Source organism: Natator depressus, chromosome 3 (genome assembly GCF_965152275.1).
Source record: "Natator depressus isolate rNatDep1 chromosome 3, rNatDep2.hap1, whole genome shotgun sequence".
Classification (NCBI taxonomy): domain Eukaryota; kingdom Metazoa; phylum Chordata; order Testudines; family Cheloniidae; genus Natator; species Natator depressus.
The window spans coordinates 201,111,380-201,131,031 of record NC_134236.1 but is presented as its reverse complement, the minus strand read 5'-3'; the positions used below and the strand labels follow the sequence as shown (position 1 = coordinate 201,131,031).

Sequence of the window (19,652 nt, the reverse complement as noted above, 5' to 3'; positions counted from 1 at the left end):
TGAAATCCCAACCAGTTTTCTATAAATCCATAGGGATTTTTTTAAGTCGTTTAAACAATTCACAGGTTTGAAAAGATCAGCTTTTCCAAATCCTTCACAATGCAGCACAAATAACTCCATTTACACACAAAATTGATTTTCATGGAAGCTGTAAAAAGTTACTGAAGCGAGGTGTATCTTCAAAAATTATGTCCTAAAGACAACATTCTACATCACCTTCATACATCTCAGGCCCTCCTCTAAATTACATTGACTCTAATTTGTTAAAAGAACAGGAGTACTTGTGGCACCTTAGAGACTAACAAATTTATTAGAGTATAAGCTTTCGTGGGCTACAGCCCACTTCATCGGATGCATAGAATGGAACATATAGTATATATGTAGATATATATATACACACATACAGAGAAGGTGGAAGTTGCCATACAAACTGTAAGAGGCTAATTAGTTAAAATGAGCTATTTTCAGTGGGAGAAAAGAAAAAAAAACTTGAGTGGTAATAATCAAGATGGCCCATTTAGACAGTTGACAAGAAGGTGTGAGGATACTTAACTTAGGTCATGTCTACACTGCGAAAGTACTCCGATTTTACAAAAGTCAATTTTTGGAAACAGATTTTGTAAAGTTGAGTGCATGCGTCCACACTAAGCACATTAATTCAGCGGTGTGTGTCCACAGTACCCTGGCAAGTGTCGACATTCCGAGCGGTGCACTGTGGGTAGTTATCCCACAGTTCCCGCAGTCCCCGCTGCCCACTGGAATTCTGGACTGAGCTCCCAGTGCCTGATGGGGTCAAAAATTTGTTGCGGGTGGTTATGGGTAAATTTGTCAGTCAACCATCCCTCCCTCCGTGAAAGCAACAGCAGACAACCATTACGTGTCCTTTTCCCTGGATTGCCCAAGCAGACGCCATAGCGCAGCAAGCATGGAGCCCGTTCAGCTCACCGCAGCAGTTATGACCATTGTAAACACCTCGTGCATTATAGTGCAGTTTATGCAGAACTAGCATCTGAAAAACCAGGCGAGGAGGCGACGGCAGTATGGTGATGAGGACATGAACACAGATTTCTCTAAAACCGCGATCCCCAGAAATTTGGAGATCATGGTGTTACTGGGGCAGGCTCATGCCGTGGAACACCGATTCTGGGCCCGGGAAACAAGCACAGACTAGTGGGACCGCATAGTGTTGCAGGTTTGAGATGATTCCCAGTGGCTCCGAAACTTTTGCATGTGTAAGGGCACTTTCATGGAACTTTGTGACTTGCTTTCCCCTGCCCTGAAGCGCAGGAAGACCAAGATGAGAGCAGCCCTCACAGTTCACAAGCGAGTGGCAATACCCCTGTGGAATCTTGCAACGTCAGACAGCTACCGGTCAGTCGGGAATCAATTTGGAGTAGGCAAATCTATTGTGGGGGTTGCTGTGATGCAAGTAGCCAATGCAATCATTGAGCTGCTGCTATCAAAGGTAGTGACTCTGGGAAACGTGCAGGTCATAGTGGATGGCTTTGCTGCAATGGGATTCCCTAACTGTGGTGGGGCGAAAGAAGGAACACATATCCCTATCTTGGGACCGGACCACCAGGGCAGCCAGTACATAAACCGCAAGGGGTACTTTTCAATGGTGCTGCAAGCACTGGTGGATCACAAGGGACGTTTCACCAACATCAATGTGGGATGGCCGGGAAAGGTTCATGACGCTCGCGTCTTCAGGATCTCTGGTCTGTTTAAACGGCTGCAGGAAGGGATTTACTTCCCAGACCAGAAAATAACTGTTGGGGAAGCTGAAATGCCTAAAATTATCCTTGGGGACCCAGCCTACCCCTTAATGCCCTGGCTCATGAAACCGTACACAGGCACCCTGGACAGTAGTAAGGAGCTGTTCAACTATAGGCTGAGCAAGTGCAGAATGGTGGTAGAGAGTGCATTTGGACGTTTAAAGGGTCGCTGGCGCAGTTTACTGACTCGCTCAGACCTCAGCAAAACCAATATTCCCATTGTTATTGCTGCTTGCAGTATGCTCCACAATCTCTGAGAGAGTAAGGGGGAGACGTTTATGGCGGGGTGGGAGGTTGATGCAAATCACTTGGCCGCTGAATATGCACAGCCAGACACCAGGGCGGTTAGAAGAGCACAGTAGGAAGCGCTGCGCATCAGAGAAGCTTTGAAAACCAGTTTCATGACTGGCCAGGGTACTGTGTGATCCTTCTGTTTGTTTCTCCTTGATGAAAACCCGCCCCCTTGGTTGACTCTAAATTCCCTGTAAGCCACACGTCCGCTCCGCTTTGATCACAGCTTGCTTGCAAAGGAAATAAAGTCACTGTCATTTAAAAAACATGTATTCTTTATTAACTGATTATAAAAATAGGGAGACAACTCACAAGGTAGCCTGGGTGGGGCGTGGGAGGAGGGAAGGAAAAGGCCACTTTAAAACTTCTTGAATGGCAGCCTTCTGTTGCTTGGGCTGCCCACTGGGGTGGAGTGGTTGGGTGCCTGGAGAGCCCCTCCACGTTCTTGGGCGTCTGGGTGAGGAGGCCATGGAACTTGGGGAGGAGGGAGGGCAGGTGCTTAAACAGGGGCTGCAGCAGCAGTCTGTGATCCTGCTGCCGTTCATGAACCTCCACAAGACACCAGAACACGTCCATTTGATCCCGCAGTAGCCCCAGTGTTGCCTCATGCCTCCTCTGATCTTCCTGCCGCCACCTCTCCTCACGTTCATCGGCCGCTTTCCTGTACTCTGCTATTGTGTCCCTCCACACATTCTGCTGAGCTCTGTCAGTGCCGAACGACTGCATGAGCTCAGAGAACATGTCACCGCACGTGCGTTTTTTTCGCCGCCTTATCTGAGATAACCTTTGGGACAGAGGAGGGAGGCTTGAAACATTTGCAGCTGATGGAGGAAAAAAGGGAGTGAAGTATTTTAAAAGATACATTTTACAGAACAATGGCTATACTCTTTCACGGTGAACGAAACTATTCACATTACATAGCCCATGTGATTTTGGTACAAGGTCGCATTTTGTATCTTATATTGAGTGCCTGCGGCTTTGGTGTTAGAGATCACACATGCAGTGCCGGGCAACAGAATTCGGCTTGCAGGTGGCCATGGTAAGCCATAGACTTTTGGCTTCTGCAGCCTTTATAACAGCAGCACCCTTCTCTCCCATACCAAGCAAAGCACACTGAGTCAGCCATTTAGTGCTGCGGTTTTCCTGTTAACGTGCAGCAGCAGAAACCAAACTAGCCCTCCCACTCCAATTCTCTGGGATGATCGCTTTACCCCTCCCCCCACTGCATGGCTGGTATCAGGGAAGATCCCTGCTAGCCAAACGCAAACAGCTCAGCGCAATGCCCCCCACCACCGCTTGGCTAACTGCAGGGAGAATTTCTTTTCAGCCACAGGCAAAGAGCCCAGTAGGAAGGGCCATCTCTGAATGTCCCCTTAATTAAATTCCCCTATTTCAGCCAGGTTACCATGAACGATATCACTCTCCCGAGGATAACACAGAGAGATAAAGAACGGATGTTGCTGGAATGCCAGCGAACACCGGGACCATACACTGCCAGGCTTTGTCATGCAATGATACCACATTACTTGCTACTAGCATGGCGTGGTAAAGTGTCCTACCATGGCGAACAGAATAAGGCTTCTCTCCCCAGAAACCTTCCGCAAAGGCTTTTAGAGTACCTCCAGGAGAGCTTCATGGAGATGTCCCTGGAGGATATCCACTCCATCCCCAGACACGTTAACAGACTTTTCCAGTAGCTGTACTGGCCATGAATGCATCCCAAGTCCTCAGGGCTACTTAATCATTAAAAAACGCTTGCTTTTATAACATGTATTATATTTTAAAAGGTACACTCACCAGAGGTCCCTTCTCTGGCTTCGTTAGGTTGGGAGGGTATTTCAGTCAAGGTGATAAAAAGACCCTGGCTGTCGGGGAGAACGGTGTGCTGTGTGCTCTCCTCAAGCTCGTCCTCCTCATCGGGACGCATTGGGCTTTGTTGCAAGGATAGGTTCCTGGGTTAGTGTTTTTGTTGTGTGGTTGCTGGAGAGTATTTGCTTCAGGTTGGGGGGCTGCCTGGGACTGGTCTGTCCTTGCTAAGAAATTTGTCTTATAGCTGCTTCAGTGCCACTAATATCACAACTTGAGAGAATTTGATGGTATTTTAGAAATTAAAAGGGAAATTGTGATTGGAAATAAATTGTATTGCTTGTGATAATTAGAAATGGAAGCCTTAGCTTGAAAGCTAACTTAGTGGAATTATGAAGTAATGACATATGTATTAGACCATTTAAAAATACAAGAATATCACATATACCGAGAGGGAACAAACATTTACAGATAATATTGTAGAAATGCATTTCCCAACAGAAAAGCAACAGATTTTTGTACTGAACTTTGTAAGTCACATTCCCCAAGAGAAAGCGCTTCTGACAAATAAAGCAGACAATATTAACAGGAAAAAAATCCATAAAATAACTCTGTGCTCTATAAAGAAAAGAATAAATCACTTAAGGTACATTCAGAAATCAGAGAGTAGTCAGAAAATACAAAAGACAAGAAGAAAAACTATTTAATGAGAAAGCAGAAGGTGAGAGAGAAAGCCGCTGCAGACAGCTGATGTGAGAAAAGAAAAAGAAAAAAGTCCACAGGCCTACATCCAAGTGAGCAAAACTGGGATTTAAGAATACTCCTAAAGCATTCCATTTTCAGAATAGTAAGAGAATTAAGTATGTGCTATCCTTTTAGAATTCAAAGCTCCCTGTTTGCGGAGAGTTGAAAATGTAAAGTTTAAGAATTATGGGAAAGAAAAAAAATAAATGAGAAATGTTAAACTAAAGCAAAAGCATTTTATATTGATGTGAGAATAAAATGTAAGCAAAACCGTCTCTTATACTACAACCAGATTTATAGGAAAGGCCAAATGGGACTGTGTCACTGTAGGCTACATTAACAATATTAAAACAATATTAAAAAGCTGGGCACAACTTTTAAAGTAATGTATGGAATAAAGGAGAGCTGTTTTATTGAGAGGTGGGTTTTGGGCATTAACATGAAGTCTCCACTCCAACCACAAAGAAGAAAATATAAAATAAAACAGGCAACATATAAATATTTAGATGAAAAAATGGGAGAGGAAGATGAACTTAACACTGATTTCTGGAGTAGACTTATACAAGACTGTGTATATTACATAACAATATATCCTGCCCAAGATCTGCAAGTGGCATTGAGAAAAATGGGAATTTCATTTACAACCAGATGACCCTTGTTCGCACATCAAGCTACATCTATTATACACATACCACTCAATACAATGCATAAACCCTGTAATATAAGCAATCCACAGCTTTCTCTCTCATAGATGTCCAACATCCTACGTCACCTCATCTCTCATGTAGACCCTCATCCCAACAGGGATCTACATGGACAAACCCTCATTGTAGTAAATGTGGTTCCAGGAAGGCATAAATTCCCATTGACTCCAATGAGGGGCTACCTACATAACTTGCATGGGTTGATAGTAAACAAAGAAATAACATGCCATGACTGAAGTGGCAGCATGCTTTAACTGTTTCTTGGTTACAAACTTTAATAATGTTGAGATGGTGCACAGTGTGCTCTTGTATAGTAGTAAGTAATATATGTAGAATTGTAAAAAGAGAAAATGCCTTTTACAGGCTATAGGTGCCTTTAACACTAAAAACAAATTGCACAATATGACTGACCCAGCAGCCAAGCTTTCCTATGTATCAAAAATAATCAGAAGAGATTGAAAAAAACATCTTTCTTAGACACCATACATTAGCTACTCCTCCCTCCTAATTCCCCAAACCTGAGAAAAGAGATTGGTTTTTCAGCATGCCCCGGAAGTCAATCATGGAATATTTCAGACAGGGACTTCACGCAATCGGCTGAGCCAGCAGTCCTCCCATCCTTTTAAAAGAAGGGGAATATAGCTGGAACCTTGCCATTCACCTCAGTTATGCTATTTTTTTTTTATAGATATAAATGTGCTGATCTATCAAATGCTTTTAGGTGTAGCGTGGCTGTGTTCATGGTAAGTATTTACATTTATTTTATCCCCCATTGCAGATGAGGACAGAATTATTAAAGAGGAGATTATTACTACATTCCACAGTCTACTGTGCACCCGTCACATGCATTATGAATGTGACGCTACCAAACATGTTAAGAACAATGGCAAGGGATCCTGAGTGAGGACCAGGCTTCGGAGAAGCCTCTGTCCCCACTGCTGCTGCTAACATAGACCTGCTAACACAAGTACACACGATGGCAGTCTTTCCCCTTCAGTGAGCTATAGGATTGCATATCCATATGTAGGCACTTCCACCAGGAGTTCCAAGAACAGTGAGAAAGAGCTCGAATAGCTGAAAATTTTTGGCGCTACTCAAAATTTTGAGACACCGCGACCCGCCTTTAACTTTCACTTCATATTTTTATGCACCTTAAGTTGACTGGTTTTGAGTCATCTCTTCACAAGCCACTCCCAGACACAGCCTTACAGACCTTAAACTACTACAGTCCAGTAGTGATCAGATGTCACAAGAATGCAGTGAAATTAAAGAATGTACAGTAAAAACGACGTAGTAAGTCCCAAAATAGTCAAGAATTAAACTGGATGGGAAGTGGAGGAAAGGAGTACTAAGAATGTGCGTGCAGAATGGAGGTGAACGATGGAATGGAGAAGCACAAAAAACTATTTTTATTTTCTCCTATTTCCTGCTGTCTACACCTCTTCCTCTTTAAAAATGACAATGGTTTTAAATAAAAATTACAGAAAAGATGAGGCTCAGGGAAAGCAAAAACTGAGCTCTTGAAAGAATTTAGGTTTTAGTAAATTACATAACAGTGGGATGGGTAATAGATTAATAAAGAAACTAAAGCCAGCCTATGCCCCTACAACCTAATAATTGGACACATTGATAGGAGTTTTATAAACCCAGCTGCACTACAAATGTGTTACCTGAGAAGATAATCACAAGATTTCCAATATTTACAAGATCAAAGAAGTTTTGTTGTTGTTGGTTTGGGGGGGGGGGTGTTTAAATCAAAATGTCACAATCTGGTCATAAAATAGGATTCCCAGATAATGAAGTTTTTCATGCCTCCCAGTTATAAAAGTAAAGCTACAAAAGCCATTTGAAGAAATATGACAGATAACTGGTTTCCTGTGAGTCTATTAAGTTATAGGTAACCTCAAAACAACAGATTATTTTTTCCATTGATGCTAAAATAGAAAATAGTCAAAATATTTTACAAATGCAGTAGACAACATTTTTCAGATCTGTGCAACAAATGAGAGAGCCAACCAGGAGAGGAAAAAAACTCCATGAAATGCTTCGCACTAGAATTGTAGCTCACAACTCCTTAAATAGAATCTGCTCCTTTAGAACAGGTCAGTGTCACACTGACATCCATAGCTTGTTAATAGGGCCAAAAACACACATCCTAACACCATCACAAACAGATATGGTTGAGGTATATTTATTTATATTTTTTAAAACTGCCTATGAAGTTCATTGATGCAAGAGTATAGAATTGTTTTAGTTACTGAACAAATACATATTTACCATCTTGTTATAAAGGCAATGTTTCAAAATCTTATCTACAATACGCTGTTTGAAACAGAAAGGTGAAATCACTGAGGTCAAAGTTTCAAGTTTGGATGCCAAGTCACCTGAGACTATATGGATAGCTCTTCTCTATGGCCTGGTCTACACTCGGGTGGGGAACGATCTAAGTAATGCAACTTCAGCTACGTGAATAACATAGCTGAAACTGATGTACTTAGATCTACTTACCGCGCCCGTGTCTTCACTGCATTAGGTCAACTCCTGACGCTCCCCCGTCAACTCCGCCTATACTTCTCACTCCGGTGGAGTACCGGAGTTGATGGGAGAGCGCTTAGCGGTCAGTTCATTGCGTCTTTGCTAGACGTGATAAATCGACCCCTGCTGGATCGATCGCTCTGGAGGCAAGTGTAGACATGCCCTATCATGCCTTTGAGAAGAGTGCCAGAGCCAGGACAGCAGCAGGGAGAGCAAGCCAACTGATAAAGGGACATATCAGACAACCATGATTGTTGATTTTATTGTATCATCAGATTATTGTATTTTACTGTTGAGCACATGGGGAATAAGATGGATTTTCACAGAACACAGGAATCGGCAATACTGGGCACCCCAGAATATAAATAATTTCCTAGAGGCCAGCAAAACCACACACAAAGCACACAAATCCTCCTGTGTTTTTGCCCTTACTAAAAATAAAATTATAAATTGTTTTTATTTATACTGCAGTAGCACCCAAAAGCCAAAGCAAGATCTGAGACCCAGTTGGGTTAAGCACTGTTCAGACACAGTAAGACCATCCACACGAATCTTAACCGCTTCAACCCTACTGTCTCTGCAGCCACTCTCAGTACAGCAGCTCCCAGCTGATACTGAGGTTATTTGTAGGGGTGGAAAAGGCCACTAGTGAAAACGAATCCTTAGACTGCTCTTCTCTGCCTCACATCCAAGCACATACCCAAAGAGAAACACACTGTAGATGGGACCAAATATGGCAACAAAACTAGCTTCAAAACAGTGAGTTAAACTTTAATAAAGCCGTACTATTTGTTGTGCTAAATTTTACAGCTCGACAAATGGCCCAGGAAGCGGGGGAGGCAGAAGAATCTAATCTAAACAGTGATCCTATCAACAGTGGCAGTTGGGATCAGGACAGATATTTAACACATGTACGTTTTACCGTAGAGTTCATCTTCCATTGCACCTATTGAGGCTCTGGGGATGGGCAGGCTCAAGCCAACCTACATCTAAAGCACCACCCTTCACCCCCCTCGCCCCCCCCCACAGCCTAAGGGGAGGAGCCACCAGACACAGGCAAAAAAATGGAAAAACAGGGGCACAGGTTCAAAAGCAAGGATCCAGATGGGGACACTGAGCAGAGAACCCCGGACAGCGCCCACTGCTCCTTGAAGGCATCCAGGGAGCCAGTGAACGTGGCCCAGAGGAACTCTGCCTGGAGGTGTGACTTGAGGGAAGATCAAAAATAGACCCTGCACCTGCAGAGCCCTCAGCCCCCATCCAATTTCCTCCTACTGGTATGATGGATGACCACCATGGCCAGCACTAGGTGGTTGACGAGGAGGTCTCGCAACTTTGCGGGGCCACAGATAGGGTGTGCATAAATCAGGAGGTGTGGGAAAAGTGCAGCCAAAACTTAAGGAGGTGGTTTTGGAGGAGCTGGAAGAGGAGCTGCAACCTGGCACACCTGATATAAATGTACGCCAGTGTCTCCCTCTGACCACAGAACGGACAAGTGTGTGAACGACACCAAGTACACGCCCATGGTTACGGCTCCATGAAGGAGCCGCCGGCTAACATCCCCGGTGGGCCATAGGACTAGGGTGGAATACAGACTGGCCCACTGGGGTTCCTCATCCCACTTGGGTGGTGAAAGTTCCCGCCATTTGGTGTCCAGGAGGGACATGAGGGTGAGGAGCATAAGCATGTACAGCTGTTTCTTGGGCATGATTCGGTGACAGCCTGGCTGCAAATCTCGCAGCCAGCTTCGGTGGTGCGTGAGGCAGGAGGGGCTGAGGGGGCTCACAGGGCAGAGGCCAGATGGTGAGGTCCCCTGAATCTTCCACTGCAGTGACTCTCTGCTATACACTCACTCATCCAGCTCAGTGACAAGGCTGAGGAGGCAGAATGTCCTTCCCGTCTGTCCTATCAAAATTGATGTGCCTTTTTACAGCACCAGGGGATCAGCTTTTTTTTTAGTTCAAATCCAAATCTGACAGGGCAGCCTAGGATCATATGCAAAAGATTTTCTCAGAGGAAGGGGAAGGAATACTCATCATCTGTGGCCTATTACCACCAGTAGAGTACCCTCATTTTGCCTATAATTTGTCAGTCTTTCAAGGCCCAGACTGACAGAGAGCCTCAAATATTTAGAAATGTATATTTAATATAATGATCTATTCTGGTTCTCCCCCTTTCAAGTGCTCTAGGCAAGAATATTTCACCTTGTTTTTAAAACTTAATGGTTTCAAAGGGAAAAAATCTCTATATTTACTTTCTCAGAGACTGCACTTAACAGTGGGCTGTCTGAAGCTTTATCCACTGAACAGCTGTGGATTGAAACCTGCAAGACTCACGCACTTCAAAGCCCAGAAGCAACTGTGAGAGTATATTTCTTCTACATTGGATCTTGGCAACAGTGTGAATCACGTAAGGAAGTTGCTGCCTTTATGAGATGTAATTAAATATAACGTGATGTAACACAAACAAAAAAAGATTCAGGAGTACAAAGAATGCAAGCAGAAGTCCAGCAACAGAGTGGGGGCTATCCAGTTTATTGCACTGAATGCAGCTTGTATGATTACCTGCCTTGTGGGCAGCTGGTGTATGTGTGCATTCGGTGCAAGGAGCTCATGGCCCTCAGACACCAAGTAAAGATTCTTTACACTAGAGTGGCTGATCTGGATGAGCTAAGGGAGATAGAGAGCAGGTCTACACTGGAAGAGCTACATCCGATGTAGATGTGCCGCTGTAGTGCGCATCGTGAAGACGCTCTATGCCGCTCTCGTGTCGGCATAATTACTCCACCACCGTGAGAGGCAGAAGCTATGCTGGCAGGAGAGTGTCTCTTACCGACATAGCACCGCTGTGGACAGCACTTAGGTCACTGTAATTTGCGCTGCTCGGGGGGAGGAGGGGGGGAATGTCTTTTTCACACCCTGAGATCAACTTAAGCAGTAGCATAGACCTGCCCAGAAATACATAAAGAGACTTTCTGAGACAAGGAACACATGAAACCCCAAATCCATACTAGAGGAAGGTGAAGATAGAAAGCCAGGCCCTGTTGATCAGGAAGATAAATAAAGGCTTTTATGCAGTTATGAGAGCGAAATCATGGCCCATCAGATATCAATGGAAAAATTTTCATTGACTTCAATGGAGTCAGGATTTCACCTCAGAGATCTTATTATGCACAGGAACCTACCACTGTTTTCCACCAGCCCCAAATACTTTCCTGTCCAGCATCTCCCCCTTCATATCCTAGCTTCCTTCCATCATTTTCTGCACCCTCTCCATTCCCCTAATACATTTTCCTCAGATTAGCCTCACGCTACAGTTCCTCTTTACATAAACCTATAGTCTATTCTTTCAGTGAACTCCACTCAGGGTATGTGTGTAAGGCTTATTGTTTATTAACATGTCTGTTACAAAGTGTGGCATCATTTACAGTGAGGAAACCACATCTTAAACCTTTGAATATATGTCCAAAACAGAGAGAGATAAAAAGAATTGACAATCATGCTCTTAAAAACATTTCCTCCACTTTATAGCCAAATATGGTAAAATAATCCAGCATTTAACTTAAGCAGGAAATTGGTGACTAACGTCGCTAATATACCCACAGCAGCTACTATTGGCACGGTTTTCTTCATTTGTTTCCTTCCTCGTCTTTGCATTGCAAAAGCATTGCAAAGAGTACCACTTGGGTTAGGTTTCTTGACATGCACAACAGCACTAGCCTGGCATTCAAGGAGTTTCAGACTGATGAAACAGGGTTTTTTTAACCTCCTTAAGCCATGCATTGTGAAGGGAGATGTATATTGCAAATACATAGTACACAAACCAAAACATCGGGAATGCAGGTAGTGTTATCACTGCTCTTCAGGAGTTATCTTAGGACCATTCAAATTTTGTTTTTACAACAGCTTCCTCAACATTCTGTGTTGGTTAATCCAGGACAGGCTGCATTCTCCAAGGAAATTAAAGATAAGTAGACTCACCAAGATTCTGCAGGAACAGAGACCTGATTTCTATGAGGAGGTGAGAAGAGAGTCACCTTTCACAAAACTCAGTAAGTCTCGAGTGCATTTAATCTGGCCAGTCAACAAAGATCCAGGAATTAACTTCTGTAATCCACTAACACCCATATCACAAAGGAGTAGACTTTAAAATTGATATATTGATGCTTTTTGTTATGAGCAAAAAAGAAATATGTGAGTTCCATCAATCTGTCCACTATAGCTGCAGAAGGCCCAGAGGGTATGCCTACACTGCAACTGAACAACCAGGGCTGGCCCATGCCAGCTGACTCCGACTTGCAGGGCCTGGGCTAAGGCGCTGTTTCACTGTGGTGTAGATATGGCTCAGGCTCAAGTCCAATCTCTGGGACCCTCCCACCTCATAGGGTCCTAGAGCCCGAGCTCCAGCCCAAGACTCTACAACGCAATTGGACAGCCCCTTAGTCCAAGCCCGGGCCAGACATGGGTTTTTAATTGCAGTGTAGACATACCCTAATTATGCTCAAACCCTCAACAGTAAACACTATCTCTAAATTCTATTGCTGTATAGACCGTTAGCACAATGGCTTACACTGTAGACTTGCCTACACTCTACATGGAGGACAAATAAGTGGTACTCGATATCTACAAACAGCATCCCCAAAGTAATAGGTATTCTTTTGCCCACAGGAGGTGAAGCACTTGTCTGGGCAGCACTTATGCCAGGCCAAAGCCCTTCCTCCTCTTCTGTTAGTTCTTTGACCATTACTCAGTAGCGTACACCATTAGTTCAACTGGGGCCTAGTCCAAAACAAATGCCCCACTGGGGCAGAGTTCATGGCCAACAAACAGGTAAACCAGGCACTATCAGGCCGTTCAATCCACCACTAGACCTGGAGTAGTGTTCAAGGCCTGGGCAGTTGTCAACAGTCACACTTCCACATAAATGTGTGAACTCAGGGACAACCTTCTGGCTCCCAAGTCATTCCTCCCACAAGTACAGGATACAGCAGTTCAAGTTGCCACAGACAATGTCAGCAATGTATTCATATAACACAAAAACAACAATAGAAACATAAAACCAAAAACTAAATATTTTCTCAGATATTGTGGAATGTATGATTTCTACTCTGTAAGCTGAGAAAAAATAGAAGTCAATTAAAAAGCCTTTCCTATTTTGTTCATACTAGCCTCCTGCTATCACCATTTCTTGCAAATGTTGGATCTCACACACTTCAGCACACTCCTTTTCACCTTGATGCAAACAGAAGCCCCAAAAAAGCTATGATTTCTTTCAAAGATAGTTATCCTACATTTCACTGATAAAACATTCTGCAGTATTTCCAGATCCTGCAACTTTGCCAGCTGTGAACAGTTACAAAAAGCCATCCAAGAACTGATTTTTTTTATTGGCGTGTTTTGCAGTGATACACTGTACTGTTCTGGAAAAAGAACTTGACTCTTCACAGCTGGTATTGTGTAGAAAAAGTTAAAATTGAAATGCTGACATTCAAGATTTTTTCTGTTTTCTATTTGCGGCTTATAAATGGTGTCAGTACTATGCCAATTAGTTTACACTATTCCCTAAGCATTTGCCATTGTATCATTTTGGACAAATGACAGCATTTTTCAGATATGCAGGTTGACATGGTCTAGACAGCAGCCCTTACTATACAACAGACAACTTACAGCCTTTAAATAGGGATCTCCAGTATAATCATGGTTGCCACAGAAGTGCTAAGAGAACTCATCATGTGTTAGTGTAGAAAGAAAACTCTGGACACACCAAAGGAGTTGGAGAAAATGCCAGGCCTCCCAAGCAGCTAGGATTTTTATGTCAAATACTGCAACAATTTCAGAGGAGTATATCGGACTAAATTCTGGATCAAGAGACTGGTAACTGGGTGGGAATCTCACCTCCAGGTCACCAGTTCAAATCCAGACAAAGTAAGCGATGACAAACAGTTGTCATCATTTAATGGCTGTTCTGTGAATACCAGTGGATCTCAGACTAGTTTCTAGTAGGAAGACGTCAAGACTCCTGATCACAAATCCAGCACCAGTGGATTCACTCTCACTTAGAGAGGTGACCTCTTGAGGTCAAGCCAGAGGCACTTTAGGATATTCAAGGAAAGAGAGCATGGGGAAGCTTAAACAGATATTTCCTATTACTTACAGTGTCTATGTATAAACATAGTACAACTACCATAAGGGAAAAGAATTTAGGCAAGTCAAGTCCTGTCCCCCATACTCAGCTAGTGGTAAAACCTGGGCTGATAGGTTTCCCATGCTACCATCTCCACGAGTCAGTAGTTCATTTATCTTCATCACTTCTAAGCAGAGTTAACACTACAGTTGTAGTGTGGAAAATATGGTTTTCAGATTCATGAAGTTAGTGGAAGGGCAAAAAAACACATTGCAGACATCAGTCCAGCAGAGGAGTTTGTTGCTAGTTAAAAAAAAATCAGGAGCTTTCATTTTTAAATTTAAAATACCATAGGAAGTATCTTAATTAAAGTGTCCCAGTGTCACATAATTCAGGTGATTTAGTTAAATTAAGCACCAGTTTTGAGAAGAGAGCATCTGACTGAAACAAGCTCTGAGATCTAACCAGCACTGAATTCTGACAAAATTAGCTCTTAAGGAATGAAAACCAACCTAATAATGTCCTTGCTCCACCACTTTTTGGTTTTAGACATTCACCACCATCTTTGCATGCTCCCTTTCCCTCTGCCCCCCTTTTTTGGCAGGTTGTGTGTGGAGTGGGCGGCTGGTTGCTTAAAATATTTTCCATCTTACTTTTTATGGCCAAGAGAAAGTGAGGAGCCACTACCATTAACCACCCACTTGATTTTAGTATAAATTTATTATTCATACACAGGCTAGTGAATCTTCTTTCTTCATATAAAAACTTTAATTTATAAACCTTCACAGAAAGAGTCTAAAATTTGTGTTAAACCATTCAAGGTCTAAGTGAATGAAAAGCTTTGTTACATTATGCAAAACCTCTTCTATTTAAATCCTACATTTTAAGTCTAAACTAACAGATTGTCTCCAATTAATGAAATACTAAATGACTTATGGTTACTGAAAAAGGTACTAGGAAATCATTAATATATCAGTTGATTATCAGTGGCTCATAATATTTTTCATACGGCAGTAACAAAGCAAAACACTAACTACCAGATGACCTCAAATCTATTTTATTATTTTTCTTCTATTTATATCAGAAACTTTCCCTTCATTTTCATATCACAGTTTTGCACTTAAGATAGACAAGAATATACAATGAAAAATCAAGCCCGATCCTAAAAAACCTTATTCACAATAATGAGTCAGGGAATGTCTTTAAAGCAGGGCCTTCAAGATGGTCAGGCATAATATCTATTTTGACTACTTGCTGATATCACTAAGACTCCAATAGGCTTCTGAAATCTAAAATTCCTAGGTGGACTAGACAGTCCCTCCCTCTAATCACCTCCCAATGCAGAGTGACTCAATCCCAGTAGAACAACAAGGCAGAAACAAACCTAGGGAAATAGTCTAAAAACAAACATGAATGCAGCTTTCATAGACTCAATGCTAGTTTACATCCTAAATTTACCCTAGGATTTACTGAAGTTTAACACCCACCACCATCAACTTTGAGTCATGTTATTTAAACATGCACAGACTTTCTAGGAATAACGCATACAGAATTAGATCATCCAAACTAACTCATGGCTTCAGCCTAGGACTAAGCTCTTTATTCTCTGTTATGAAGAGCATTTTTTAGAAAACAAAATTTAGGAAACAAGTACACTTGATTGTTCCTCATAACATCGTTGCAAAGGACACCACTAGTAGTTCTTAGCTTGTTTTTAACTGCTCGGATATTCAAGCTGTGAGAGCACTTTTACAGAAAGGCAGCAAACATGCCAAGATACAAACTGCACTTTACAGCATCCCTGCACGCAAAACCAGGGAAATATCATAATCCCTTCTAACGCTTGTTTTTAAAATGTTTTGCGGAAATACAAAATTGTTGTTTCTAAACAAATACAGCTGGGCTAGCCTATAAATTCAAAATATCTGTATTTCAGAGACTTGAATGGTTTGATATCCTGGGTGAAATCTTAGCATCATTTCAGTCAATGGGAGTTTTCCATTGACCTAAATGAACTTCGCTCTATGTGTTAGTCTCTAAGGTGCCACAAGTACTCCTTTTCTTTTTGCAAATACAGACTAACATGGCTGTTACTCTTAAACCTGTCAACTTCCATAGAAGTCAATGGCAGAACTCCTATGGATGTCAATGGGAGAAGGAACAGGCTCGTGAGGCATTTTTGGTGTGCTTCATATCTTCCAAAGACAAGGAGAATTGGACATACCCTGCTGGGAAGTAAGAAGGGAGGGGAACGGACTTTGTAGTTTTGAACTCATGCATAGTGCCACTGTATCCCAATTTTGCATTCCTTACTCCAACAGAACTCAATGGAAGCTTTGAATGCAAAGATGATGCAGGACACATGCTTAACTTTGCAAACACAAATAGTGTCACTGAAGTCCATGGGACTACTAACGTGCAGCAAATTAAGCATGTTCTTAAGTGTTTTTGGCCCTGATTATGCAAACGTTATTTAGTGGATTTCCCACTCCCTGTTGAGGACAGAGGTAACGGCAGATATTTGTCACAGGAAAATTTTTGCATGTTTATAACCTAGGGTTGATGGGAAGCAGTAGAAAAGAGTATAGGCCTGGTAAGACTGTCCACGAAAAGCAGCGGTAGTCACTTATTTTTTGTCAAGGTCCAAATTTCTAAGTCAAGGTCAAGACTCCAAAGAAAATAATAAACAACAACAAGTGGTAAATAAAAAGATTTTAGGGTCTGTTCAAAAGCATCTAGCAGTCCAGATTTGGCCCACCGGCTGCCTATTGACTACCTCTGATGTAAAGGATTTGCTGGATCAGGCCTGTATTTCAGAAGGTTGTTATCTAAACTGAAGAAACACACTGTATTTGGGGGGCGTTAGTTACTACACAAATGAACAAAAATAACGATGTCCCAAGTAATGCAGTCACTCTCTCCTTCTAAGATGGTACACACAGGAAAAATATCACTCTAGGGATGGGAGAGCGAGTTATCTGGAGCACGACATTATTTCTTCTCCTGGCCCCCTACACTGTCCCTCCTCTGGACAGGTGTTTGGGCTGGAAGGATGCACAGTGTTGTCACCCCACCAGCCCACAGGAGTTTGGGGGGCAGGGGAGGGTACAGTATAGGCATCCCAGCACCGCGGGGTGACTGCGGCGGGGGAGACGAGACTGTGCATGGGGAGGACAGGCTGCCCTGGTGCGGGGGGGACGGCACTCTCCTGGGGCGGCAGAAGCTGTGGAGAATAAGCAGTCCTGGGCAGGGGACAGACACGGGGGGGGGGGGAGCTATGGAGAACGGACTGTCCCGGGGGACGGGGGACGGATTGTTCCCGGGGGGGAGCTATGGAGAACGGACTGTCCGGGGGGGGCAGGGCGGGAGGGAAAGACGACGGAGGACGGACTGTTCCGGGGGGGCGGGGGCGATGGAGAACGGACTGTCCCGGGGGAGGGGGGCGGGAGGGAAAGACGATGGAGGACGGACTGTCCCGTGGGCGGGGGGAACGGACTGTCCCGCGGGCGGGCGGGCGGCGGATTATCCCGGGGGCGAGGTGCCGGCTGCGGCGGGGCCGTTACTCACAATTGCACCATCCACTGGCCCTGCAGCACCAGGCTCCAGTTGGCGGCGCTCAGGACCCGCACGCGGCTCCGCGGCTCGCCGGGGCTGCCCACCTCGGAGGGGCGGGACGCGGCGGCGGGGCCCAGCGCTAGCACCAGCCCGGCGGCCAGGAGCGCGCTCACCGCAGCGGCGCCGGGCCTGCGTTGCCGCGCGCCCGCCGCCATGTTCCCCGGCCCTGCCCAGCCCAGCCGCTGGGGAGAGGCGCCGGAAGCGGCCCGGGGGCGGGGCCTCCCTCCGCGAGGGGGCGGGCCTCGCTGGCCGGGACGGCATGGGGGCGGGGCCTAGGAGGACTGGGCGGGGCTTTTAGAGGGCGGGGCCTGGGAGGAGTGGGCGGGGCGTCACTCCGCTGGAGAGGGCGGGGTCTATGGGGGGCGGGGCAGAGGCAGAACCAGAAGGTGGGTGTTGGGGGTGAGGCCTACTGCAGCCCAGGTGTCTGGGACTCCCCTCCCTCCCCCCCCATGTGGCAGGGCGGGGCTGTGAGCATGTGTTCACGTGTGTGCACGAGTGCACTTGCCCATGCCTCCGCCTCCATTGGCTGGTGCGTGTGCACGCCCTTCTGCGCCAGTGTTCTTGCACCTCCCCGTGCTTCAGGTAGCAGGTGCCTGTTCCTTTGGCCTTGTTTGTCCCCATTGTAAATTGACTGCCTGACTTAAAAACAAACAACATGTGCTGGGTCATCATCTGAGCCCGCCATAACATGAACTATCATAGAACATCAGGGTTGGAAGGGACCTCAGGAGGTCATCTCGTCCAAACCCCTACTCAAAGCAAAAAAACCCCATTTTTGCTCCAGATCCCTAAATGGCCCCCTCAAGGATTGAAGTCACAACCCTGGGTTGTGCAGGCCAATGCTCAAACCACTGAGCTATCCCTCCCCCCCAATAATGGCAGAATGTGGGTAAAACAGAGCAGGAGACATACAGTTCTCCCCCAAGGAGTGCAGTCACAAATTTAATTAACGCATTTTTTTTAATGAGTGTCATGAGCGTGGAAGCATGTGCTCTGGAATGGTGGCTGAAGCATGAAGGGGTATACGAATGTTTACCTTATCAGGCCTTGCAATGCTGGCTACAAAAGTACCATGTAAATGCCTGTTCTCACTTCCAGGTGACATTGTAAATAAGAAGCAGGCAGCAATTTGTCCCGTCAATGTAAACAAACTTGTTTGTCTGAGCGATTGGCTGAACAAGAAGTAGGACTGAATGGGCTAGTAGAGTCTAAAGTTTTACCTTGTTTTGGTTTTTCGAGTGCAGTTCTATAACAAAAAAGAATCTACAGTTGTAAATTGCACTTTCATGATAAAGAGATTTCTTTATGGTACTTGTATGAAGTGAATTGAAAAACACTGTTTCTTTGTTTATCATTTTTACGGTGCAAATAGTTGTAATAAAAAATAATAATATAAAGTGAGCACTGTACACTTGGTGTTCTGTGTTGTAATTGAAATCAATATATTTGAAAATGTAGAAAAGCATCCAAAAATATTTAATAAATTTCAATTGGTATTCTATTATTTAACACTGTGATTAATCACGATTCATTTTTTTGAGCTAATCACGTGAGTTAACTGTGATTAATCGACAGCCCGAATTTATACTGATTAATTTTTTAAATGTAGATGAGACCTAAGTGTCTACAGGATCAGGGGCTTACTGTCTGCTTTTCTACAAAAATTCAAGATGGAACATAGTTGGATTTTTTAAAAATTGTTGTTCTCTAATTCAAGAGTGTTGTGTGTGAGTTTTTTTTAAAAAGGAGGAAGGGTGAGGCTATTGAAAAAAGCATTTTGCAGTAGAGGCCAAAGCCTGCTCTAAGTTGATGAGAGCTTTGCTATTGGCTTCAATGGGAACAGGTTCATATATATATATTGGTATATACTGTGCTGAGGCTATGCCACTGGAACACTGGAGCATAGACACTTCCTGAAGTGACAGAAGGGGGTTTCTCTATTGGTGTAGGTAATCTACCTTCCCAAGGGGCAGTAGCTAAGTTGTCAGAAGCTACTCTTCTATCAGCCTAGATATGTCTACACCAGGGGTTAGGCCAGCATAGCTCTGGTGTTCAGAGG

General features: G+C 44.1%; 1 protein-coding gene across 1 annotated transcript in view; it reads right to left on the bottom strand.

Moving 5' to 3' along the window:
- The window catches only part of TMX4 (thioredoxin related transmembrane protein 4), a 52,995-nt gene extending 35,247 nt beyond the window's left edge, over positions 1 to 17,748 (bottom strand). Inside the window, exon 1 of the mRNA XM_074949684.1 lies at positions 17,546 to 17,748. Coding sequence (XP_074805785.1) covers positions 17,546 to 17,748 — 203 coding nt within the window. The remainder of the gene's footprint in view (positions 1 to 17,545) is intronic.
- Positions 17,749 to 19,652: the final 1,904 nt, after the last annotated feature.